This window comes from Trachypithecus francoisi, unplaced genomic scaffold, assembly GCF_009764315.1.
Source record: "Trachypithecus francoisi isolate TF-2019V2 unplaced genomic scaffold, Tfra_2.0 Lachesis_group20, whole genome shotgun sequence".
NCBI lineage: Eukaryota > Metazoa > Chordata > Mammalia > Primates > Cercopithecidae > Trachypithecus > Trachypithecus francoisi.
Window position 1 is genome coordinate 50,335,210 of NW_022681466.1, and position 26,728 is coordinate 50,361,937.

General features: G+C 50.4%; 1 protein-coding gene across 1 annotated transcript in view; it reads right to left on the minus strand.

The window, feature by feature from the left end:
- RAB11FIP4 (RAB11 family interacting protein 4) overlaps positions 1 to 26,728 on the minus strand; it is a 150,052-nt gene that overhangs the window by 99,280 nt on the left and 24,044 nt on the right. The window contains exons 2-3 of the mRNA XM_033184283.1: positions 9,380 to 9,467; positions 6,909 to 6,997 (exon numbers count right to left, since the gene is read on the minus strand). Coding sequence (XP_033040174.1) covers positions 6,909 to 6,997; positions 9,380 to 9,467 — 177 coding nt within the window. The remainder of the gene's footprint in view (positions 1 to 6,908; positions 6,998 to 9,379; positions 9,468 to 26,728) is intronic.

A 26,728-nucleotide genomic window follows, 5' to 3' on the forward strand; every position in this document is an offset into this window, starting at 1 on the left:
CTGCCTGGGTAATAAAAGCAAAACTCTGTCTCAAAAAACACAAAAAAACCAACAACAAAAAACTTTCTTAGAGGGCATAAAAGGCCAGAATAAATAAAGAGAGATATATATTCCTGGATGACAGAATGCAATATTGTAAAGAAGCCAATTTCCTTCAATTAATGCACAAATTCAATTTCAAACAAGATCTCCGGCAGGATTTGTAACAGAGCTTGACAAATAGGCTGTTCCAGAAGAGAAAATACGTAAGAATAACAAAAAAGGTATTTTTTTGTTTGTTTTGTTTTTATATGTATGTGTGTGTGTGATGGAGTCTCGCATTGTTGCCCAGGCTGTAGTGCAATGGCGCGATCTCAGCTCACTGCAACCTCCACCTCCCCGGTTCAAGTGATTCTCCTGCCTCAGCGTCCCAAGTAGCTGGGATTACAGACGTGCGCCACCATGCCTGGTTAATTTTTGTATTTTTAGTACAGATGGGGTTTCATCATGTTGGTCAGGCTGGTCTCGAACTCCTGACCTCAGGTAATCCACCTGCCTCGGCCTCCCAAAGTGCTGGGATTACAGGCATAAGCCTGAAGGAAAAAAAGAAGGATGGAAAAGAAGGATGAGAGAGCCTTTCCCTATCAGATATCAAACTATGAAGCAAGAGTAACTGAAACTATGGCTTTGGCTTAAAATTAGGTAGACAAATCAATATAACAGACTAGAGTCCAGAAAGAGACCTACGTTTATCAGGCAAGTTAGCATACAATAAAGATAACATTTCAAATTGATTGAGAAAGAGGGACTATTCAACATGAGGAACTCAAAGCACTGGCCATATTGAGGAAGTAAGAGTGCCAGATCTCTACTCCCACCAAAAGCAAAAATAAGCTCCAGGTGGATCAAAGAGCTAAGCATAAATACTTCTTTTTCTCAAAAGTATCTGAAAACGATATATAGAAGAATATGTTTATAGCCTGGAGGTAGAGAAGGCACAAAATGATACACAAAATGTAAATCGTTTAAAAGGATTGATAAATGACATCAGAATTAACATTCTGTGTAATAAAACACTCCCCAAACAAGATTAAAACACAAGCAAAATGCATAAAGATTGATAATCAGGTTATATAGAGATTTCAACCTGTTGCTATGGCTCACACCTGTAATCTCAGCACTTTGGGAGGCTGAGATGGGCAGATCATCTGAGCACAGGAGTTCAAGACCAGCCTGAGCAACATGCAAAACCCTGTCCCTACCAAAACAAACAAACAAACAAAAACAAAAACTAGCTGGACGCGGTGGCATGTGCCTGTGGTACCAGCTAATTGTGGGGCCAAGGCAGGTGGATCGCTTGAGCCCGGGAGGCAGAGGTTGCAGTTGGCTGAGATTGCGCCACTGCACTCCAGCCTGGGCAGTAGAGCAAGACTGCCTCAAAAACAAACAAACAAGCAAAAACCAGAATATACAGAGATTTCTTATAAATCAGTAAGGAAAAGACAAACAACCATATCGAAAATGGGCAAAGAATATGAATAGCTAATTTGTAAAAGCAGAAATCCAGAGGGCATGGGAAGATAAGAAAAAGACGGCCTGCCTCCCTAGGAAGCCAGGCAGCACAGAGGACGGCAGCAACAGGCTTTCCTCCCTTCAGGCTGCTGAGCCGGATACCAGCAGGTGGATGGATGGCTTCCGGGGTTGGCGAAGGCCATGGGGAAAGGGGCACTCTCATATACTGCTTGGATGATACGCACGGTACAGGCTTTGTGGAAGAAAATTACATTCGTATCTATTAAAATATAAAATCTACATACCCTTTGATACAGCAATTCTACTTCCAGATATCTAGTCTTAGAAATACTTAGACACACTCAAGGAGAATGGATAAGGATGCTTGCTCTGGGTGCTGTCCTGGGGGTGAAAAGGAGGAGCTCAGCCTGAGTCCTGCAGCCACTGGGTGGACATGGGGCTGGCTGTCATGAAAGGTGAGGTTCGGGCAGTGACAGAGGGTGCAGGGCCCCCAGGAAGCTCAGTGGGCTTCCTTTGGGCTGGGGCAGAAGAAGCCAGGGAGGCTTCCTGGAGAAGGTGGTACCTAAGTAAATTTTTTTAAAAGAGAAGCAGCCTCACTACATTGTCCAGGCTGGTCTCAAACTCCTGGGCTCAAGCAATTCTCCTACCTCAGCCTCCCAAAGTGCTGGGATTATAGGTATGAGCCACCACTCCTGCCAAGTAAGTCTTAAAAAGGTGAGTAGACGTTAGCTCCTGACAAGTAAGCGGGAGGGAGGACATCCTACGACAAAGACAATACTCACGCAAAGGCTCAGAGGCAAGAGAGAACACGGCTTGCTCAGAAAACAGGGAGTGGTTTGATATCGCCAGTTTTAGGTGTGAGACGCACCTTGGTGAGAGATGAGGCTGGAGCAGTGGGTAGGAGCTGATGTTGGTTTTCATCCCTTGGTAAGGACAGGTCCCAGGAGTGGGGTGACAAATCAGAGCAGCAACTTAGGGAGAGCCTGCCAAACTGTGGTATGCGGGTGTGGAGAGAGGAAGGCTGAGGACAGGAGGACGCCTGGTTGGTGGGTGGCAGTGACTGCGATGGGAGGGGGAGGCAGGGATGACTGGGGAATGGAGGACTCCAGACAGCTGCATGAGGGGCCGCTGAGGATGACTCTCTGGGTTGGAGGCTACTGACACCGTTTGCTGGCATGGTGGCTACACAGGAGGGGCAGGTGGCCGGATGCCCTCTCCATTTAATGGGGTTCCCTGCTAATCCACCGTAGGGTGGGTGAACGGAGCCCAGGGCATTACAGCACTTGCAGGGTTAGGGTTCACATCACCACCTGCCGGGGGTGGCCATGGGCCCCTAGCAACTATCCCATTGCCTTTAGCACCCGAGTGTGGCGCTCTCCACGTGTCTCCATGCCCCCTCCCCACAGGAGCCCCTATAGCATATGGACTGGGGGCTGATGGGCAGCCTGAGCAGGACAGTCTCAGAGGGACTCCCAGGGCGATTCCAGGGACCCCAGGCATGTACCCAGGGACCCTGGAGAGTACTTCAGGACACACCTAGCATTCCCTTTGACCGGAAGCAAATTTCTCTGGGTCAGGAAACTCACTCAACAGCCTGCTCAACAGTTGGGGTTCCCAAGACTCAAAGTCTCCCTGTGCCAGGGTTTCACAGGGCTCTGGGGATGCAGGTGGAGCCACATCCAGTAAGGTCAGGAACTGGTGCACCCAGGCATCAACTGTCTGGGATAGACTCGCACTGGCCTGAGGTCTGGACAGCAGCCCCAGGGGTCCCTGACTGATGTCCAATGCTAGGGGCTTCTCGGGGCCTGAGAGGGGGACGAGAAGGGCAGGGCACTCTCAGGGGCCAGGTAGCAGCGGCTCACCCACCAGCCAGCACTCAAGCATTCACTGCTTTAACTATGAGCCACATCCAGTGGTGACATCAGAGGTCTCCATCCACACCCTGGGGAGAGGGGGGTGTGCCCAAAAGACAAGCTTCATTTCCCAGCACACAAGCACAGCACAGGGGTGGAGGCCTTCCATCCCATCTGTGTGTCATCCCCACACTTCCTCAAATCATGCCTTAGGTTTGCATTCCCTGGGGGCATCTGGGAAGCCCACTTAGTGAGCCAGGCACTGCTTCTTCTCGGTCTCAGACTGACCCCTAGGGGACAGCTAAGACACAGCAGGGTCGGGCCTGAGAAATTCGGACCTGCCCCGTCTGGCCCACTCTGACACCTCATCTGCAGAGCTGTGGTCTTGACCCTGCTACTACAGGAGCCTGAGCCAGGAAGGGGACTCATTCACAACCCATAAGCCGTCTGCTCGGTCAGGCTGGTCTTCGGATTGTGCCCCCTTCCTCTCCCTGTCAACACGCAGGAGCCCATGGTAGGGAACGGAGCCCAGGTCAACCAAGCAGCCCCAGCGAGCATAATGAACAAGGCTGCCACTGTGTGCCCACCTACTGCCATCTCATTAGGCTCTGGTCACCCAAGCCGGGGCCGGGCCTCCATGGAGGGCAGAAAGCAGTTCACGAGAAGCTTAAAACCCAAAGCAACAAACACCTATAGGATTGCAAAGTCCCACGAACAAATGAGGAGAAGCACCAGGCTTGCTGAGATAGGCTGATGCGGTCTTTCTTTCTACTTTCCCATAACCTCTAGACTTTGGAGGAAAACAATATCAGTTTACAAAAAAGAGTACCTTGATGGAGGCCTGGTCTTCTGTGCCCCCTGCTCACCTTTTCTCCACGCGCCATCTTTTCCAGAGGTGTGAATGGCAGAATGTGGGGGCCACAAAAGCAGCCAAAGACTGCAGGGAACCACCATCCCTACCCGCACTCCCCACCCACCCCAGGCCTCGGCTCCACTCCGCCCTGCAGTTCTTGGGGCAGGGCTTTACTTTGACATCATTTTGCAACACCGGTATTCAAAGGTGAACTGAAAAATGCAAACAGTCACTTCAGCACTATTTTCTTACAGCAGCAGGCGGTGAGGAGTTAGCACATATTAGGGGTCTGTCTTCCCACTGACCTTTCACAACAGACCCTCCAGATTGGCGTGGCAAGCCCTGTTTTACAGCTGAGGACACTGAGGCTCAGTGGGGTTGAGAAGAATGTGCTCGGGTTCCATGGCCTGTCCTGGGTGGCCCACGTGGGTGTGGATCCAGTCCTGCACACCTCTGCACGCTGCCTCCTGCTCAGCAATCCAGGAAGGGCCTCCCCACAAACTTCCTGGGGCACTCAGTATTTGTCCCACAGTAGGGGTCCTCTACCCTAAGCCTGGTTCCATTAGCTGGACCCAAATACATATTCAACCCCTCCTTGCTGGACCCATCCAGACAGGCCTGGAGCCACCACTGCTGGCATGGGCATGGGCCTGGAGCCCAGCTATCTCCACGCATCCCTGAGGGCTCTTGCTTTGAGCACAGCAGCCTGAGGCCTAGCCACAGTTGGTGCCTGGCTTTGGTCTCTGCTGCCGTGGACTGGCAGCCCTCAGCACTGTGTCCCTCTCTGTGGACTGTCCCTCCTCCAGTCCTGCCCAGGGAACCCAACCCTGGCCCTACGACCCAGCTGGATCAGCCAAAGCAGCCTCTGGGGTCCTGGATCTCCTTCAGCTATAAACATACTCATGTTTTGGGGGCCGGCGGAGGCACCCATCAGAACTGGGGAAAAGGATTGGGGGTTGGACTGGGTGAGAAATCAAAATCATTCTCTTCTAGTTTTGGGTGTCGCCACCAGGAGGGACCTCGCTGATTGTCAGCTTGTGCACCTTAAACTATTTCTCTGTAGGATGAAGCTGCACTATTTGGAAAACTAGTTCAAAATTTTATAAGAAACACACCATGGCCGGGCGCGGTGGCTCAAGCCTGTAATCCCAGCACTTTGGGAGGCCGAGACGGGCGGATCACGAGGTCAGGAGATCGAGACCATCCTGGCGAACATGGTGAAATCCCATCTCTATTAAAAAAATACAAAAAACTAGCCGGGTGAGGTGGCGGGCGCCTGTAGTCCCAGCTACTCGGGAGGCTGAGGCAGGAGAATGGCGTAAACCCGGGAGGCGGAGCTTGTGGTGAGCCAAGACCGCGCCACTGCACTCCAGCCTGGGCGACAGAGCGAGACTCCATCTCAAAAAAAAAAAAAAAAAAGAAACACACCATTAGGTGATGATAACAGTAAAACAGAGCCTTGGGGACTGTAGTCTTTGTCCCACTTCCTGATACAGAGCTTCAGGATGGGGCTGGTCACCAGAAAGACCAAGCATACAATGAGGTGGGAACTTCCTCACCTTCCCACCTACCCCCAACCTCTAGGCACAGGAGACGGGCTGGAGACCGGGTTGTAAAAACTGTTTTAGTTTTGGAGATGAGTCTGGCTCTGTCACCCAGGCTGGCCGGAGTGCAGTAGCACAATCACAGCTCACTGAAGTCTCAAACTGCTGGGCTCAAGTGCTCCTCGCACCTCAGTCTCCCCAGTAGCTGGGACTACAGGTGTGCACCACCACATCCAGCTAATTTTAAATTTTTTTGTAGAGACAGGGTCTCACTATCTTGCCCAGGCTGGTCTCAAACTCCTGGGTTCAAGCTGTCCTCCTGCCTCAGCCTCCCAAAGTGCTGGGATTACAAGCATCAGCCACCATGCCAGGCCTACAAATTCTCAAACAATGAGTTGCAGAGAGCCTGGGTGCTGGTAGCACAGTGATGTGCTGGGAGGCAGTGCCCCTGAAGGTACGGAAGCTCTGCACCCCCACTCCCCATACCCTGTCTTGTACATCTCTTTCGCGTGGCTATTCCTGAGTTGTACCCTTTGTAATACGCTGATCATCCTAAGTACAACCATTTCCTAAATGTTTCTAGTGAATTACCCAGCCTGAGAGAGGGAGTACTGAGAACCCTGTGTTTGCAGTTATCCAGGAAGAACCGCAGCTGGCATGGGAAGTGGGGCAGTCTCATGGGGCTGACCTTGACTTGTGAAGTCTGTGCTAATGCTGGGTAGTAGTATGGCAGGTGGAACTGACTGCTGGACACCAGTGAGTGTCAGAGAATTGGAGAGTTCATTGTTGTTTGAAAACAAACAGGAAGCGTTCACCTCAGAGAGCGATGGTGCAGGAGAAAAGGAAACAATTCCAGTCCTGCCTCCCCTCCACTTGTCACTTTCCCTCTCTGGAACTCAGTTTCTCCTCCGTGCCACAGATGGGGAACAAAGTTGCTGGGTGGGGACCCCCAGCTGTTACACACTCTGCTGGGGCTTCCCAATGGGGCCTCAGGGCTCCTGTTCCAAAAACTATTTCTTGACTTTGATGCTCAAGAAGGGTCCTCAGAGGGAGGTTCTGGATTCTCCCAGATACTGAAAATGGAGCAAAGGCGAGACCAAGGAGGAGGCAGAGCCATGGAGATCCTAGAGGTCCCCCAAGCCTTACCTGCTCCACGCAGTCTGGGATCTCTGGCGCGCACGGCAGAGTCCCGGCGCTCTCCACCGATAGCACATCCTTCAGAAGCTCCTCGCACCCTGTGCAGACAGGCAGACACAAGGGACGGTGAGAGGTTGAGCCTCAGCCTGGGACGGCTGCTCTGCTTCTAACTAATGGGCATGGGGCAGGAAGGGCTGAGGTGGGGGCCCGAGGCTCCAGGAGGCCAGCTGAGCACTGGAAGGCAGGGATGGAGCCCAGGCGGTGGGGAACTCGGCTCAGGGCACTGTGCAGGGAGCTGCAAGAGGCCCTTGTCCTCTGGGACTAACTCCCACATGCAGAGGGCAGGCTGGGGACACAGGGAAGAAGGAGGCCTTCCTGGGGGAGGGGACCTAAGGCAGTGCTGCCCACTTGGCTCGCAGGGACTCCTAACAACTCTGCCAGCCTCTGGGGAGAGCAACACACCCATTCCTTTGAGGCTGGGCACCCTCTGCGTCCTGCAGACCCTGGGACATCCAGGACAGCGCCGCTCCAGGACAGCTCCAGTTCCTGCTGACTCTGTACACAGCTGGCCTCGCTCCTGAGTTCCCAACCAAATGCCCCAAGGTTGTACTGAACACGGGAGGGGGACCTGACAAAACGCCTGGCACAGGCACATGGCAGGTGCAGCCTGCAGTGGCCCATTGTCAAATCCACGCAGAAACCCTTCCCTGGTGCCTTCTGTGTTCTGCGCCCCCTGCAGCGTGTCTTCGTTTCCCTTCATCCCTCACCCTGCATCCTTCCACCCTCCCAGGGTTCACAGGCACCCCACAGAAAAGGGCTCACCTTGATCTGAGCCACGGACAGGAAACCACGGCTTCCTTTACAGATAAGCAGACACCCTGGGACTCCAGATGTGACTGCATTCTCTCTGCAGCTAGTAGGGAGGTCTTAGCAAGCCCACCTGGCTGGTGATCTATGCCACTGTCTCAGATTTTTTTCTTTTTTGAGACAGGGTCTTACTCCGTTACCCAGGCTGGAGTGCAACGGCGTGACGTCAGCTCACTGCAGCGTTGACTTCCTGGGCTCAGGTGATTCTCCCACCTCAGCCTCTCAGGTAGCTGGGACCACAGGCACACACCAGAATGCCCAGCTAATTTTTCTGTATTTTTTGGAGAGACGAGGTTTCGCCATGTTGGCCAGGCTGGTCTCAAACTCCTGGACTCAAGTGATCCACCTGAGATCAAGCCATCTGCCTGCCTCAGCCTCCCAAAGTGCTGGGATTACAGGTGTGAGCCACGGTGCCTGGCCTTCACTGTCTCAGATAAACAGCTTAGTAGTAATTGAGTGGCCATATTCTGATTCCTGCAAGTTTCTCACAACTGGCCTTTGAATTTTTGGGACAAGACAGAGGGATTTATAGTGTCCCCCTAAAGCTGGAAGGGGGAGCAAGTAAGAAAGGCAGGAATTAGGAAGAATTAAGAGGAAGAGAGGGCAGGGCATGGAGGCCGATGCCTGTAATCCCAGCACTTTGGGAGGCTAAGGTGGGAGGGCCACTTGATCTCGGGAGTTCAAGACTAGGCTGGGCAACGTGATGAAACTCCATCTCTACTTAAAATACGAAAATTAGGCCAAGTGCGGTGGCTCAAGCCTGTAATCCCAGCACTTTGGGAGGCTGAGACGGGCGGATCACGAGGTCAGGAGATCGAGACCATCCTGGCGAACATGGTGAAACCCCGTCTCTACTAAAAAAATACAAAAAACTAGCCGGGCGAGGTGGTGGGCGCCTGTAGTCCCAGCTACTCGGGAGGCTGAGGCAGGAGAATGGCGTAAACTTGGGAGGCAGAGTTTGCAGTGAGCTGAGATCCGGCCACTGCACTCCAGCCTGAGCGACAGAGCGAGACTCCGTCTCAAAAAAAAAAAAAATACGAAAATTAGCCCAGCGTGGTGGTGTACCTCCTATAGTCCCAGCTACTCAGGAGGCTGAGGCAGGAGGATTGCTTGAGCCCAGGAGGTTGAGGCTGAAGGGAGCCATGATAGTGGCACTGCACTCCAGTAGTCTGGGTGACAAAGCCAGACCCTGTCTCAAAAAAAAAAAGGAGGTGGGAGGAGGGAGGACACAAAAGCAGCTCAGAGGGAGGCGGGCAGTTGGGTGACTAGCACTTTGTCCAGGTTTGCCCAGGAGACTCCTTGAGTTTGGTCATCCCAGAGCGGGAGACAGAGGAAGAGGACAGAAAAGCAAGGAGGGAGGCTTTCTTCAGAGGCAGGCAGACAAGGGGAAGGGCAGAAGTGACCTCCATGGGTGAGATCACAGCCCCCACGGCTGGGGCAACTGTGTTCTTCCCTCTGCCCCCTGGGAAGCCAGAGGCAGAACCGACTTCTGGCCCATCCTGGGCTCTGGGACCCCTGTCGGGAGGAATCCAGGCTGGGTCCCCAGCCACACCAGCTTCCCCAGCTGGGCAGAACCTGAAAGCGCCTGGGAAAGCCTCCCCAGAAGACCTCACCTTTCATGGCGAACACCCCCCGGCAAAAGTCCTTGAAGTTGATTCTCCCCAGGTCGTTGGGATCCAAATATTTCACAAGTTTTTCCACCTGTGGGAAGGAAGCAGGGACAGGTGTGAGACACCCAAGGATCACCCGAAGACTCAGGGAGCTGGGACGGGGAGGCCGAGAGGGAGGGAGGGACACCCGTGTCCCCGCCCCATCCTCTCCCCTCACCCTGGGGTCAGTATCGGCCATGGGGCCACTTTATTCTCCCCATGGTGACAGACAACTTGGGCGAGGAAAAGCAGAGCCAACACCAGCTCCCCCATGAGCGCACGGCTTCAGGGGCTGAGCCTCCTTCCCCCAGGGGCTGCACACTGAAAGCCAAGGCTCTGCCAATGTTTTAAAATTGGTTTCTTTCATACAAAACGGACACAAACGCATTGTAAAAGACCTAGAAACCCCACCGTTTCTCTTGTTCTAGGCGCTGGCTAGATGGGGAAACTCACTGAGATGGACACTGGTGGCTGATGTACTTTTCTGTTCTATTTGTACCTTGCACTTCAATAAAGAGTGTTAAATGAATAAGGAAGTTTCCTCCTGGCAGAGTCAGACATCCCTGAGGTTGGAGTTTCTCTCCCGTGTAATAGTAAGTAGGACAGAAAGAGTTTCCATGCTGCTTGGTGTGTACAACCCACATTGTTAGTGGCTGTAACATATTCTGCCCGGTGGGTTCATCATAATCTACTTCACCACCCCTAACAGCTGGGCATTTTGGTTGTTTCCAGCTTTTTGCTTTTATAACTCATCTTTGGGGGTTCCTGCAGCTGTGTGGATGAACCATCAACCCCCGGTCTCTCAGATTCTTGACTTTCTTATTGCCTCATATTCCACCTCAGGCACCAAGTCCCTTGGTCAACCCAGTCATCACCCCCCTCCAATACCACCCATCCGAATGTCCCACTCCCTGACCCCATCCTCCGTCCCTTCCTGCCACTGCAGGGTTCTTCAGCATCACTGGGTCTGCTCACTTTCACTCACGTCCAGTCCATGCCGCCACTGTATCCCACAGCTCCCTATTGCCCACACCACCCCAGAGGCCCCACCTGGTCATAGCCATCATCCTCTCTCTCCTGGACCATGAAAGTCTAACTGGATCATGTCACCCACTCCTCTGCTTAAAACCTTCCAGTATCATTCCACCACACTTAAGATAAAAACCCAAAGTCCACAGCACAGCCCATGAGGCCCCATGCGATCTGACCCCTTCCACTCCCTCTCTTCCCATGCTCTTCATCACTCACTGTACTCCAGCCATACTGGCCTTTGGTCAGCTCCTCAAGCAAACCACCACACTCTTCTCTGCCCCAGGGCCTTTGCACATGCTATTCTCTGTATCTAGCACAGCTGTCCTCCCCATTCATCATGTCAGTTCATCCTTCAGGTCTCCCTTTGTACCTGTATGAAACGTCCCTCCCCAAGACAGGTCTGTCCTGACCACCCGCATCGATTCAGGACCCACCCTGCTGCTATACTGTCTTGTAGCATCCTATACTTTCCCTTCAAACTATTTGTTGCAACTTGCTATTGCTAACTAAAAAGAGATTGACATGGAGGTCAAAGGAAATAGGGTTTATTTGGGAAACAAATAAATAGGGTTTATTTGGGAAACAAGGATTGCAATTCTTTGTTTGGGGAAGGGGACAGCTGCAATGCTGAGGAGGCTGGCAAAAAGTCACTTTCCTTCTTCACTGAAATTTTGCAGGTCTTTCCTGAGAGCCCACTAGGTACCAGGTTCAGGGGGGTTCACAGAAAGAATGTGGCACGGCCCCACTGCCCTTCCCTCATCCCAGACTCACAACAGAGTGGAAGGTACAAGGGATCAGGACAGCCCTGAAGAGCGTCCCAGGAGGCAAGTAGAGGAGAGAATTCTTCTTCTTTTTTTTTTTTTTTAGATGAAGTCTTGCTCTGTCGCCCAAGCTGGAGTGCAGTCGTGCGATCTCAGCTCACTGCAACCTCCGCCTCCCAGGTTCAAGCAATTCTCCTGCCTCAGCCTCTCCTGAGTAGCTGGGATTACAGGCACCCACCAACATGCCCAGATAATTTTTGTATTTTTAGTAGAGAGGGAGCTTCACTATGTTGGCCACGCTGGTCTCCAACTCCTGACCTCAGGTGATCCGCCCACCTCGGCCTCCCAAAGTACTTGGATTACAGACATGAGCCACCGTACCCTGCCAGGAGAAGACTTTTTACGGAGGATTTCTACAGAAAGCTGTTTTCAGAGGCAGCTCATTGGCTGGGCAGAAATCCTAGATTGCAAAGCCTTTCTGACTGGTGAGCTAGTTATGGTACTCGCAGCTGAGAAATGCTGGAGGCTGGCAGATCATGACCTCGGTTGCGCATCCAAGTCTTTTGGGATATTGTGTGGCTTGAACTTTAGCAGGCGTGAGTATCTCCCGACCTCACTGCAGAAAGTCTTAGCCTTAGTTTCTCCATATTCTTTCATGTAGTTGTATGTGTGTGGGATAATTTGATTAATTTATATCTTCTCTCTACAAAGTAAGCTCTCTAAGGGCAAGGACCCTGTCAGTTCTGATCATCACTGTATACCTGGGCGCTTCACCATGACTGGTACATAGCAGAGGCTTCATAATATTTGTTTTTGCTCACACCTACAATCCTCTCCAAGATCAGGGCTCTGCCTTCAAGGCGGAGATTGCAGTGATCCAAGATCACGCCACTGCACTCCAGCCTGGGTGACAAGAATGAAACTCCGTCTCGGAATAATAGTAATAATAATAATATATATTTTTAAGAGCCAGGTCCTCACGCTATTGCCCAAGCTGGAGTGCAGTGGCATGATCATAGATCACTGCAGCCTCATATGCCTGGGCTCAAGGGATCCTCCCACCTTAGCCTCCCAAGTAGCTGGGACTACTGGCACGCCACCACGCCTGGCTCAGAAGCCTGCTTCTAAATCTAAAACTGCTTCTAAAACTTAGTGGCAGCCCTCCCACAGCACCCATACAAGCATTCATTCATTCATTCATTCATTCATTTACTTATTCAACAAGTGATGACTGAGCACCTCTTACATGCCGGGCACTCTTTCAGGGCTTGATGGTGGTACGTGCTGGTTCTGCTGGCTAGCCACACATACACAACAGTGCACACACATGTGTACATGTTCACATTCCTTGTCAGGCATCTTGCCGCTCCCCCTAATAATTACCATCAGTATCTATAGCATAGCCAGGCCAGGATGAGTTCTCTCCAGAATCTGCTCAGGCTGGGCTGCAGATGATGGATCTGAGGGCACCTGGGGCCTGCAGAGCACAGCATGCAGGAAACGGCTCACTGTCACTGTTGTCAGTGTTCACTCCGTTACAGGCAGACTCACCAGCACACCACACCGCCCATAACAGGCACTGAAGCCAAACCACATTGGGGATTCATCTATTTATAGGGACCATGTTTTTCTTGCATGCCCACAGAGTGGCAGCTGCAGCAGGGGTCTGAAGCCCTGGTCACTGCCGGTGGCCTGGCACCATGGGGCTGTGCCCAGTGGGCTTTGGAAGGTGAGCAGTGGACAAAGAGGGCCCCACCCTAACCATCTTCTCCCTGCCTGGAACCTGGAGGCTCTGTGCTTGCATCTTGATTCCGGCTGACCCTGCTTTTCCACTCTAGTGTGAGTCTGGGATGAGGGAAGGGCAGCGGGGTCGTGCCGCATTCTTTCCGTGAACCCTCCTGAACCTGGTACCTAGTGGGCTCTCAGGAAAGATCTGTACAATTTCAGTGAAGGAGGAAAGTGGTTTTTTGCCAGCCTCCTCAGCATTGCAGCTGCCCCCTCCCCCAAGCCATGCCAGCTTCTGACACTGCCATGCAATGACGTGACTTCTAAGAATAGCAATGCCCAGGTGCCACCTGTAGGGCTGCAGGGGAGCCCACCCACCATCCCAGCTGGCATTCTGCCTCCTCTCGTCCTGCCTTCACATCGCTGGCATTATAGGGGGTCTGTGAATGTGGGGATGGGCCAGGGCACCCTCTACCCCCAGCCTCCCATGCTCACACCTATAATCCTCTCCAAGGTTAGGGCTCTGCCTTCATGATTTCCGAAGCAAGTCAAGGTGGAGTCGGCCACAGAGTGCTGCCTGACTGAGGACCCCCACCTCAAGTCCACCTAGGAAGCAGGAGTGCAGGGATTTGGATTCTGTAATCTCTGTGTCCACAACTCTCTGGGGCTGGGAGACACTGGCGGGGTGAGCTGTCCATTCCTCTGCCAGCAAAAGCCTACCTGGACAGAGGTGGGGGTGGGGTTGTTTGATGACAGGCAGATAGATGGGGTACTGAGGGCCGCTGCATGTTCCCCGGAGCACCCGAGCCATGGCCCAGGCTGCAACCGGGGGCACACCCCAGGCTGTGACCTCTCTACAGCTGCTCTCACAGGGCTCTTCAAAGAGCTACAGCCCCAGAGTAATGGCCACAAAAGTGCCAGGCCAGCCGGGCCTGGTGGCTCACGCCTGTAATCCCAGCATTTCAGGAGGCTGAGGTGGGTAGATCACCTGAGGTCAGGAGTTCAAGACCAGCCTGGTCAACATGGAGAAACCCCCATCTCTACTTAAAATACAAAAATTAGTTAGGTGTGGTCATCTGTGCCTGTAATCCCAGCTACTCGGGGAGGCTGAGGCAGGAGAATCGTTTGAACCGGGGAGGTGGAGGTTGCAGTGAGCCGAGATTGTGCCACTGCACTTGGGTCTGGGTGACAGAGCAAGATTCCGTTTCACAAAAAAAAAAAAAAAAAAAAAAAAAAAAAAGAGGCAAGGCACACTGATGTCTTGCCCTTTAGAGAACAGGTGTGGGCTGGGCGCGGTGGCTCAAGCCTGTAATCCCAGCACTTTGGGAGGCCGAGATGGGCGGATCACGAGGTCAGGAGATCAAGACCATCCTGGCTAACACGGTGAAACCCCATCTCTACAAAAAAATACAAAAAACTAGCCGGCCGAGGTGGCGGGCACCTGTAGTCCCAGCTACTCGGGAGGCTGAGGCAGGAGAATGGCGTAAATCTGACAGGCGGAGCTTGCAGTGAGCTGGGATCGCGCCACTGCACTCCACCTCGGGCGACAGAGTGAAACTCCGTCTCGAAAAAAAAAAAAAACACAAATAGAAAACAGGTGTGAAATTGGGCCGGGGCGGTGGCTTACACCTGTAATCCCAGCACTTTTTTTTTTTTTTTTTTTGAGACGGAGTCTCACTCTGTCACCCAGGCTGGAGTGCAGTGCCCGGATCTCAGCTCACTGCAAGCTCCGCCTCCCGGGTTTACGCCATTCTCCTGCTTCAGCCTCCTGAGTAGCTGGGACTACAGGCGCCCGCCACCACGCCCGGCTAGTTTTTTCGTATTTTTTTAGTAGAGACGGGGTTTCACTGTGTTAGCCAGGATGGTCTCGATCTCCTGACCTCGTGATCCGCCCGTCTCGGCCTCCCAAAGTGCTGGGATTACAGGCTTGAAACACCGTGCCCGGCCAATCCCAGCACTTTGGGAGATCAAGGTGGGCAGATCACTAGGTCAAGAGATTGAGACCATCCTGGCCAACATGGTGAAACCCCATCTCTACTAAAAATACAAAAAAAAAAAAAAAAAAAAAAAAATTATCCGGGCGTGGTGGTGCACGCCTGTAGTCCCAGCTACTCGGGAGGCTGAGCAGGAGAATCACTTGCACCCAGAGGTAGAGGCTGTGGTGAGCTGAGATCGCACCATTGCACTCCAGCCTGGGTAACAAGAATGAAGCTGTCTCAAAAGAAAAAAAAAAGAAAGAAAGAAAAAGAAAACAGGTGTGAAGTTATTAGAACAAGGCATGCTAGTTATTACCAATATATACCATCACCACAGGCTCAATGATTTTTAAAATAAATAACAGCATCATTTATGTGGCGAGGTACTGCGAATGCTTGGAGTCCACGGAGGGTTCATACATAGTCTCATTTAATCCTCACAGCAACCTTAACAGTAGCTATTATTATAGTCTCCTATTTTAAATTGAGGAGACTGAGGCTCAGAGAGGTTAAGACATTTAGACAAAGTCACTGTAGGGGTAATCCCCCCCCACTTTTTTTTCCTCTTTTTAAAATTTAAAATTTTTGCCCACCTATAGTGGCAACTCTTGAACCCAGGTCTTACTGACCCTGGAGAGTCAGCCGCTGCTCCCTGTTGCCTTACTGGGCCGGAGACTCTCACGGGGCTGTCTGCACTGAAGTGTTGTTTCTATCCCCTGGTGCCCTGTGCATCAAAGAAGCTTTACCTACTACGGTGGGGACCCCTCGCCTTTGATTACAAAGAGTCTCGACCTTCCTGGACATCGGGTAACCTTTTGCCACAAATGGTCCTCTGCTGGACACATTCCACAGACCCAGCCCATCATTCCACAGTCAGTGAAGCCAGGTCCCAGGGAGGGAAGGGGCTTGCCAAGGTCACACAGGGAGTATAGCAAATAGCTACCCCATGTGGTCTTCGTGGGAAGCCTACACCCCAGGCAGGGGAGCTGGGGGCTGCCCCCACCCTGGCACACACACCATGCGTGACTCCCGCTCTGGCTCCCCAGCCAGGAGAGACGGGCTCACCAGGCCTGGCAGGCGTTGCAGGAGCAGCTGTTGTCGCTGAAGCACACACAGCGGGACCCCAGCTTGCTGCCAGGGAAATTGGTTGTTCACTGGAAGTAAAATATTGATCTTTCCTTTTTGGGGCCACTCAATTACCAGGCTTCCCCTTCTATTTCTGTTGCCTTTCTCTTTGAGCTGATTTTTTCCCTGAACTCAGTCCCCTGGGTCACATCTCTTCTAGCTCAGACCAGATGATGTTAAAAAGCTTCATTGCCATTGTCGTCTGACTGATTACCAGCCAGATACTCCCTGGGCCCATGCCCAGCCACCCACGCCTCCCTAATTTCAAGGTCTGAAGGCCAGACGGACTCAAGCAAGCCATTTGCCTTTCTGAAATCTCAGCTGCCTCATCTGAGCAAGCGAGATAAGCCGGCTTATCTTGCCGCCGTGAAGCTGTCTGCAAGGCAAGGTGCCTAATACACGTTAGCCATTACTCACAGAAATCAAAGCAAATGCTTAGCGAGCCTTCCTTTGTGCCAGGCACTGTTCTGAGCACTCTATGCATATGAATTTGTTTAATCCTCGCCACCACCTGGGAAGTAAATACTATTATTATTCCCAGTTTACAGGGGAGGAAACTGAGACATAGAAAGGCGAAGTCATTCAGAGTTAAGGTCACACACTTTGTAGGAGATGGCTGAACACAAGAGGCCTGGTTCCAGAGTTCATGCCCTTAGCCAGTAATTATTATTATTTCTGCTAAAATAATTGCAATCACTATTATTACGCTGACAGGTTAAAGGCTTGCTCTGACCAGAGAAAGAATAAATCTGTATTCTGCTCTCTTTTCATCTGGAAAAACTGATATTGGTACTGACAGCCATTGCTTAAGAATTTGAGTATTAAAAGAAAAATTAGGCCGGGCACAGTGGCTCACACCTGTAATCCCAGAACTTTGGGAGGCCGAGATGGGCGAATCACCTGAAGTCAGGAGTTTGAGACCAGCCTGGCCAACATGGTGAAACCCCATCTCTACTAGAAATACAAATATTAGGCTGGGTGTGGTGGTGCACGCCTGTAATCCCAGCTGCTTAGGAGGCTGAGGTGGGAGAATCACTTGAACCTGGGAGGCGGAGGTTGTAGTGAGCCGAGATCATGCCACTGCACTCCAAGCTGGGCAACAGAGCGAGACTCTGTCTCAAAAAAAAAAAAAAAATTAGCCAGGTTTGGTGGTGCGTGCCTGTAGTCCCCGCTACTGGGGAGGTTGAGGCAGGAGAATTGCTTGAACCCAGGAGGCAGGAGGTTGCAATGAGCCAAGATTATGAATCCATCTTGAAAGAAAGAAAGGAAGGAAGGAAGGAAGGAAGGAAGGAGGAATAATTTTGACACACTGTGCCACTAAAGCAGAAGTGGCCAGCTAGCATCTCAGATGTGGCTTGTGGAGAGACTTAAAATTAGATGCCAGTATTTAAAGCCAAGCAAGCCTCCCGGTTCTGGTTAAGATGGAATAAGCACACTACAGTCTAGCTTTTCCGTTGATTATAACTAAAAACCCTGACAGGAGACATAAAACAACTACACAAGGACTCTGAAAAGTGAATAGTGGAAGTTGAATTGGGGAGGAAAACAAAAACTTTAAGTAAGACGAATATGGTGGGTCGGGCGCGGTGGCTCAAGCCTGTAATCCCAGCACTTTGGGAGGCTGAGACGGGCGGATCACTAGGTCAGGAGATCGAGACCATCCTGGCTAACACGGTGAAACCCCGTCTCTACTAAAAAATACAAAAAAAAAAAAAAAAACTAGCCGGGTGAGGTGGCGGGCGCCTGTAGTCCCAGCTACTCGGAAGGCTGAGGCAGGAGAATGGCGTAACCCGGGAGGCGGAGCTCGCAGTGAGCTGAGATCCGGCCACTGCACCCCAGCCTGGGCGACAGAGCCAGACTCTGTCTCAAAAAAAAAAAAAAAAAAAAAAAAAGACGAATATGGTGGTGAGCTTCTTAGTTTTTCTTTGCATATTTTCTGACCTAGACTGAGGAGCCCAATCCCAGAACTGTGCAGCAGGTGCACAGAGAAAAAGCTACAGAAGAAATTCTCTTTCTGAAGAGAAGCTGGGGAAGGGGGGCCTCTTGGGAAAAATCGAGTGGGAGCAGTGCCCTGGGTCTTTTTTCTCTCCAAGCCCCCTCCCTACAAGGCAAAGCCTGTCCCAAAGGTTAGGTGGTGGCAGCAGCCGTAGCAGTCACACAGGGGAACTTAAACTCCGAGAAAGGGAAAATCTTTTGCCTGGAAAAAATGAGAAAAGGGGACCCCTGGGAGCTGGATAGGGCAGCATCACAGAAAGAAAGGAGCTTGGGAATGTGATTCCATAAAGTTGTCGTATTTGAGGTCCTAGCCTACTCCTGAGCTGCACATACATGGAACTGACCCCAAATAACCTACCAAAGACTCTGAGAACTGAATTACAGTGTAGACTGAACAAACTGGCCCCTGGAGTATGTATACTTGGGGTGGATCTGAACAGCACTGCAAAGGCTTTGAAAACTGAACTCACATTGAAACTATAACTCACAGAGGGCAGGCTGGGATCTAAGGCATCAACCTAACTGATTCAAAAAGCAAACGGACTGGGCACAGTGGCTCATGCTCGTAACCCTAATGCTTTAGGAAGCCGACGTAAGAGGATTGCTTGAGGCTAGGAAGTTGAGGCTGCAGTGAGCCATGATTGCACCAGTGCACTCCAGCCTAGGTGACAGAGCAAGTTTCTGTCTCAAAAACAAATGAATAAACAAAGAAAAAACTGACATTCTTCAGAGGATTTTAACAGGACCCATAGTCTTATAGTATTCCAAATGTCCAAGACACAATCCAAAATTACTTGACATACAAAGAAACAGGAAAAGCTGACAACAACGTATAAGACAAAAGACAATAAGGCTGGGCATGGTGGCTCACGCCTGTAATCCCAGTTCTCTGGGAGGCCGAGGTGGGCGGATCATGAGGTCAGGAGATCGAGACCATCCTGGCTAACATGGTGAAAGCCCATCTCTACTAAAAATACAAAAAACTAAAAGAAAAATTAGCCTGTAGTCCCAGCTACTCGGGAGGCTGAGGCAGGAGAATGGCAGGAACCCAGGAGGCGGAGCTTGCAGTGAGCCAAGATCATGTCACTGCACTTCAGCCTGGGCGACAGAGCGAGATTCTGTCTCAAAAAGAAAAAAAAAAAAAAAAAAAAAAAGGACAATCAATAGATAGATACCAATGCTGAGATGACCCAGATGTTGCCATTATTAGACAGACTTTAAAACAGTTATTATACCCATGCTCCATGGTTCAGTAAGGTGAACAATCCTGAAATAATGGAAATTTAGAAATTCTTGCAGAAGGCCGGGCGCGGTGGCTCAAGCCTGTAATCCCAGCACTTTGGAGGCCGAGACGGGCGGATCACGAGGTCAGGAGATCGAGACCATCCTGGCTAACACGGTGAAACCCCGTCTCTACTAAAACAATACAAAAAACTAGCCGGGCGAGGTGGCGGGCGCCTGTAGTCCCTGCTACTCAGGAGGCTGAGGCAGGAGAATGGCGTGAACCCGGGAGGTGGAGCTTGCAGTGAGCTGAGATCCGGCTACTGTACTCCAGCCTGGGCGACAGAACCAGACTCCGTCTCAAAAAAAAAAAAAAAAAAAAAAAAGGAATTCTTGCAGAAAAATAGAAGCTAGAAAAAAGGAACCAAATGGAAATTTTAGAACTAAAAATACAATATATGAAATAAAAGTTCATTGGATTGGATCAATAGCAGAATGGAGATCACAGAAAAAACAGTGATAGAACACCAGAAATTACCTAATCCAAACAAGGAAAATTACCAAGGATTCAGACAAACATTATATAAAAGGGTCAACTCACCAAGAAGATACATAACAATCCTAAATGCACATGTCCCTAACAACAGAGCTTCAAAATACATGAAGCCAAACTAATAAAATTGAAAGGAGAAATAGACAAATTGACAATCATAGTTGGAGACTTCAACACTCCTCTACACAATATAACTAGTTAGATAGAAAGTCTAATTTTTAACAACAGAGCTACTTAGATGAAAAATCAATAAGAGATCTAAAAGGTCTGAATATCACCACTAACCAGCTTAACTTAATTGATGTTTCTAGAACACGCCACCCAATAATAGCAGAACACACATCCTCTTCATGTAAACATGGAACTGTCACCAAGGTAGATCATGTAGATCATATGCTGGGCTATTAAACAAACTAGAATACTTTTTTTGTGGGGGGGAGGCAGGATCTTTGTCACCTCAGCTGGAGTGCAGTGGTGTGATCACAGTTCACTGCAGCCCCCACCTCCCAGACTCAAGCAATCCTCCCACCTCAGCCTCCCGAGTAGCTGGGTCTACAGGGATATGTCACCATGCCCAGCTAATTTTCTTATTTTTTGTAGAGATGGGGGGTCTCACTATGTTGCCCAGGCTGGTCTCGAACTCCTGGCCTGAAGAGATCCTCCTGCCTTATTAGCCTCCCACAGTGCTGGGATTATAGGCATGAGCACCTGAGTCTTGCAACAAATTTTTTAAAACTGAAATTATAAATGTATGTCCTGCTGGGTGCAGTGGCTCACACCTGTAATCCCAGCACTTTGGGAGGCTGAGGCGGGCGGATCACCTGAGGTTAGGAGTTTGAGACCAGCCTGGCCAACATAGTGAAACCCCATCTCTACTAAATATACAAAAAATTAGCTGGGCGTGGTGGTGGGCACCTGTAATCCCAGTACTAGGGAGGCTGAGGCAGGAGAATCACTTGAACCTGGGAGGTGGGGGTTGCAGTGAGCTGATATCACGCCTTTGCACTCCAGCCTGGACAACAAGAGCAAAACTCAGTCTCAAAAAAAAAAAAAAGTCCTGTGATTATAATATAATTAAACTAAAAATCAATAACAGGGCTCAATGGCTCACGTTTGTAATCCCAGCACTTTAGGAGGCTGAGGCAGGTGGATCACTTGAGGTCAGGAGTTCAAGACCAGTCTGGGCAACATGGCGAACCCCCATCTCTACTAACAATACAAAAATTAGCTGGGCACGGTGGCCTGTGTCTATAATCCCAGCTACTTGGGAGGCTGAAGCACGAGAATTACTTGAACCTGGGAGGTGGAGATTGCAGTGAGCTGAAATTGCGCCACTGTTTTTATGCCAGTACAACACTGTTTTTTATATTATTTATTTATTTTTTTGAGGTGGAGTTTCACTCTTGTAGCCCAGGCTGGAGTGTAGTGGCCTGATGTCGGCTCACCGCAACCTCTGCCTCCTGGGTTCAAGCGATTCTCCTGCCTCAGCCTCCCGAGTAGCTGGGACTACAGGCATGCGCCACCACGCCTGGCCAATTTGGTATTTTTTCATAGAGACAGGGTTTCTCCATATTGGTCAGGCTGGGTTCGAACTCCCAACCTCAGGTGATCTGCCCCCCCTCGGCCTCCCAAAGTGCTGGGATTACAGGCGTGAGCCACCGTGCCTGGCCCTGAAGTCTCAAGAGAAATTAAAAATAATTTAAACTAAATGAAAATAAAAATACATTACCATAAAATTCAAGCCCAAAGCAAAAGGGAGGAAAGAAATAATAAAATTAAGAGCAGAAATTAATAAAATTAAAAACGAGACTGATAGAGAAAAATCAACAAAACCCAAATCTGGTTTTTTTTTTTAAAGATTAACAAAACTGATGCATCTCTAACCAGAATGACAGAGAGACAGAGACAGAGAGAGAGAGAGAGAGAGAGAGAGGATGCAAATTACTGATACAAAAAATGCGGCTGGGCACAGTGGCTCACACCTGTAATCCCAGCACTTTGGGAGGTCAAGGTGGGAAGATCACTTGAGACTAGGCATTCAAGATCAGCCTGGGCAACATAGCAAGACCCCATCTCTACAAAAGACAAAAAAAAAAATTAGCCAAGCATGGTGGCACATGCCTCTGGTCCCAGCTACTGGGGTTGGCTGAGGTTGGAGGATCACTTGAGCCAGGGAGGTCAAGGTGCAGTGACCCTTGATTGCACCACTGCACTCCAGCCTGGGTGACAGAGTGTGACCTTGTCTAGAAAAAAAAAAAGAAAACGGAGATATCATTACAGTCTTACATCCTTTAAAAGGCTAATAAGGGAACACTAGGAACACTTCTACACACATAATTTCTACAACTTTGATGAACTAATGGACCAATTATTTGAAAAACACAAACTACCAAAAATCATGCAAGAAGAAACAGATAATCTGAACAGTCCTTGAGTGATTAAAGAAATTAATTTCAGAATTTATATCCTTCCAAAAAGGAAACCTCAGGCCCAGATAATTTCACTAAGTATTTAAGGAAAATATACATAAATTCTACACTGCCTCTTTCAGAGAATAGAAGAGACAATTCCCAACTCATTTTATGGTGCCAGCAATACCCTGATAACCCAAACTAAACAAAAGCAATATAAGAAAACTACAAACCGGCCGGGCGTGGTGGCTCACGCCTGTAATCCCAGCAGTTTGGGAGGCTGAGGTGGGCGGATCACGAGGTCAGGAGATCGAGACCATCCTGGCAACACAGTGAAACCCCGTCTCTACTAAAAATACAAAAAATTAGCTGGGCATGGTGGTGGACGCCTGTAGTCCCAGCTACTCGGAAGGCTGAGGCAGGAGAATGGCATGAACCCGGGAGGCGGAGTTTGCAGTGAGCCGATATTGGGCCACTGCACTCCAGCCTGGGCACAGAGTGAGACTCAGTCTCAAAAAAAAAAAAAAAAAAAAAAAAAAAGAGAGAGAGAGAAAACTAAAACTACAAATCAATATCCCTCATGAAAACAGATGCAATGAGCCTCAGCAAAATATTAGCAAATCGAATCCAGGAGATACACATGAATAATATAACAAGACCAGCAGCCGAATGGGGTTTATTCAGCAAAGCTAGCCCAACATCTGAAAACTAATGGCTGTAATCTAAACATGACTAAAGAAGAAAACCTATCAAAAGATGCAGAGAAATAAAGTGGCAAAATTCAACATCCATTCATGATATATAAAAAAAAAAAACTCTCAACAAAGTAGAAATATAAGGGAACTTCCTTATCCTTCCTTAGCTTAGAGAAATGAAAACTTATATTCAAACACACACACACAAAACTGCACAAAAATGTCCACAGCAGCATTACACATAATCACCCAAACCTGGAAACATCCCCAGTGTCTCTCAACAACTGAATGGATAAGCAAGTGTTCTGTAATAAAAAGGAACAAATGATCGACACACAACAACACAGATGAATCTCGGATGCATTATGCTACGGGAAAGAATCCACTCCCAAAGGTTACAAACGGTACGATTTCATTTCTGTGCAAAAGGCAAAACCATAGTGACAAAGTTGGATCAGTGGATGCCAAGAGTGAGGAGGAGGGACTGAAGACAAAGGAGCAGCTGGAGGGAATTTGGGGGATGAGCGGTTCTGTCCCTGATGGTGGTGGGAGTCACAGGAATCTATGTAAATAGTGACACTTCTTTCCCCACTCCCAAAAAGTGAATTTTACTGTATGTAAAGTAAAAACAATTTAAACAATTTAAACAATTTTTTCTTTAAAAATCAAGGGAACTGGCTGGGCATGGTAGCTCACACCTATAACCCCAGCACTTTGGGAGTGGGTCAAGACAGGAGGATCACTTGAGCTCAGAAGTTCTCGATCAGCCCGGGCAACATGGCGAAACCCTGCCTCTACAAAAAATAAACAAAATTAGCCGGGTGTGGTGGTGCATGCCTGTAGTCCCAGCTACTTGGGAGGCTGAGGAGGGAGAATCACCTTAACCCCGGGAAGTCAAGGCTGCAGTGAGCTGTGATTGTGCCACTGCACTCCAGCCTGAGTGACACAGTGAGACCCTGTCTCAAAAAAAAAAAAAAAAAAAAAAAAAAAAAAAAAATCAAGGGAACTGCACATACAAACTTGGATATCTGGCTTTAAATTTTTATTTTTATTTGATTTATTTTATTTTATTTTTTTGAGATGAAGTCTTGCTCTTGTCCCCCAGACTGGAGTGCAATGGCATGATCTCAGCTCACTGCAACCTCCGCCTCTCGGGTTCAAGCGATTCTCCTGCCTCAGCCTCCCAAGTAGCTGGGATTACAGGTGTCCACCACCACGCCTGGCTAATTTTTGTATTTTTAGTAGAGACAGGGTTTCACCACACAGGCTGGTCTCAAACTCCTGACCTCAGGTGATCTGCCTGCCTTGGCCTCCCAAAGTGCTGGGATTACAGGTGTGAGCCACCGCGCCCAGCCTATTTTTATTTTTGTTATAGACAGGGTCTCACTGTCACCCAGGCTGGAGTGCAGTGGCATGACTGATCATAGCTCACTGCAGCCTCGACTTCTCAGGTTCAAGGGAGCCTCCCAACTCAGCCTCCCAAGTAGCTGGGAGTACAGGCGTACACCACTACACCTGGCTAATTTTTTGTAGAGATGGGGTCTCATTATGTTGTCCATGTTGGTCTTGAACTCCCGGTCTCAAGTGATCCTCCTGCCTTGACTTTCCAAAATGTTGGGATTACAGGCATGGCCGCCATGTCCAGCCCCTGGCTTTTCTTGAAATATCAGATCTGGCAACACAGGTCCCATATTCCCCCACAGCAACAATGAGCAACAGCTGAATTCAAGCACGCTCTCTAGAAAGGGAATGTGTCCTGCTCCCCAGTTGTCTATGGGAACCCCAAAATCCCAAGTAGCTCCCCACCGCAGCCCCACCTAGGCTGCGTCCCTTCCTGGCCCCTACGGGCATGAGAGTGGCAATTCCTGCTACCCCGAGCAGTAACCTGGGCTTGGCTGGGCATCTGACACCGTCTATACTCGCAAAAGGAGTTTCAGGGCTTGGCTTGGAGTAGGGTGAAATTGAAACTCCCCAGCATAAAAAAGCAGCCATAATAGAAGGCAGACGGGAAAAGAGGGGAAAGGACAGTGCCTGTGGGCCGAGAGGGGCCTACAAAGAGAGTGGCAGGTCTGGGTACCTGGAGACTCCCTGCAGCAGGCCAGGAAGTGCCTTTTGTCCCCATGTGGAACCTAGATTGCCCTGGCAGTGCTCTGGGGAGGGGACCCTCTGGAGGAGGTGAGGCAGCTGCTGGTGCCAGATCCTTGGTTAGGGGTGGCCACTCTGGAGGTCTTACACTCAGGGGACACCTGTGGGGACACTGGGGTACCGGAGGCATCGTAAATCCCAGGACCAGTTGCAGGGTTTTCTGCTGGGAGCTGCTAAGATGAGAGGGACGGTGGGGATGGATGTGAAAGGCAGCAAGAGGGAACAGGAGAGCGAGAGGGGGCAATGCTGGCAAAGGCAGGGGGTCTGGAGTGGATGGAGGGAATATGGGGAGGGGGCGTCATCAAGAGACGGGGCCAAACAGAGAGGGAATAGGTCTGAAAGACAAGGCCTTATGAGCCAGGCAAAGGGCTTGTATGTGCTTTATCCTGAATATGGGCGATAGTAAGAACAGCGGCAAGTGCAGAGCTGGCTGGTGTCAGGCAGCCTTGGAAGCACTCAAGTGCATCACTCCCAGCAGCCCCATGAAGTAGCAAACGGCCAGTCATTCCCCTCTTACAGCAGTGGATGCTGATGCTGGGCTGGCCTCACCGCACAGCAGGCAGGGTTGGAGTCCAACTCCCCCTAGCTCTGTTTCTCTTCAGACTGGCTCCTTCTCCTGCTGCTGCAGGGGCTCCAGACCTCTCCTGGGGCTTCAGGCAAGATGCTCCAGCTGCTTGTTTATCCTCACTCCGGGCAGTCCAGCTGCCTGACGTCAGGGCACACAATAGGACCCTGTATTCTGGAGCCGCCACTCCCAGGCCGGCCTGTGGGACAAAGGGCACAGGCTGCCACTGGCCCTCTCCATTAACTCTGAGGCGGGGATGGGAAAGCAGCCAGGCAAGAGCTTCAGCAACACCCGCCCGAGACAAGGGATGAAGGAGGCATTTCCAAAGTGGGTCCTGCCAGTTCCTGCACCCCGGGCTCAGGCCAAAATATCCGACTGTCTTGCTCCCAATCCCTAAGCCTCCTCCCCTCCATGTGAAGGACTGTCCCATGGAATCAGTCAGACTCGCCCTGGGTAGGCCTCTGGTAGAGGGGGAACAGCATGTGGTTGTGGAAAGAATCCTGGAGAAGTCAGGAGCCCAGGGCTCAGGACCAGCTCCGTAATTAGTGGGGCCCAGAGCGAAGGGGAAAATTACCACGAATTTCAAGAAAGCAACCTCAGAGCACTAATCCCTGTGTGTCTGCACAGGTCGCATGCTGAGAAAGCGAGCTTGGCTTGGGCTTCAGTAAGGTACCACTGCATGACCTCGGGCAAGCCCTGTTGCCTCTCTGGGCCTCAGTTTCTGTATCTCTAATGCACTTCCGACCAGCTCACAGGACCGCTGTGACGATCAGATCAGACTGAGTCAAGGACGTCAGAGGCTGTAGAGTGCCATGGAAGTGCCAGGTGCAAAGATGCATAAAAGGGGCCTGAGGGTGAGCCTTCCCCCGGGAGGGACAGGCAGAGGGGCCACTAGCCAGCTGGGAGGCTGCGGAGACCGTCCACAGGGGGGCTGAGGTGAGAAAGTAGGGTGGTCCGAGACCCTTTGAGAATCGGGGATGCCGCGCTTTCTGAGCCCTCCATCCAGTCCCAGCTCCACCACCAATTGCTTTACTGAGTGGTCTCGCTGAGCTCCTTCCCCTCTCAGGCCTCAGTTTCCCCATCTGGAAAATGACAGCATTGGATAACAT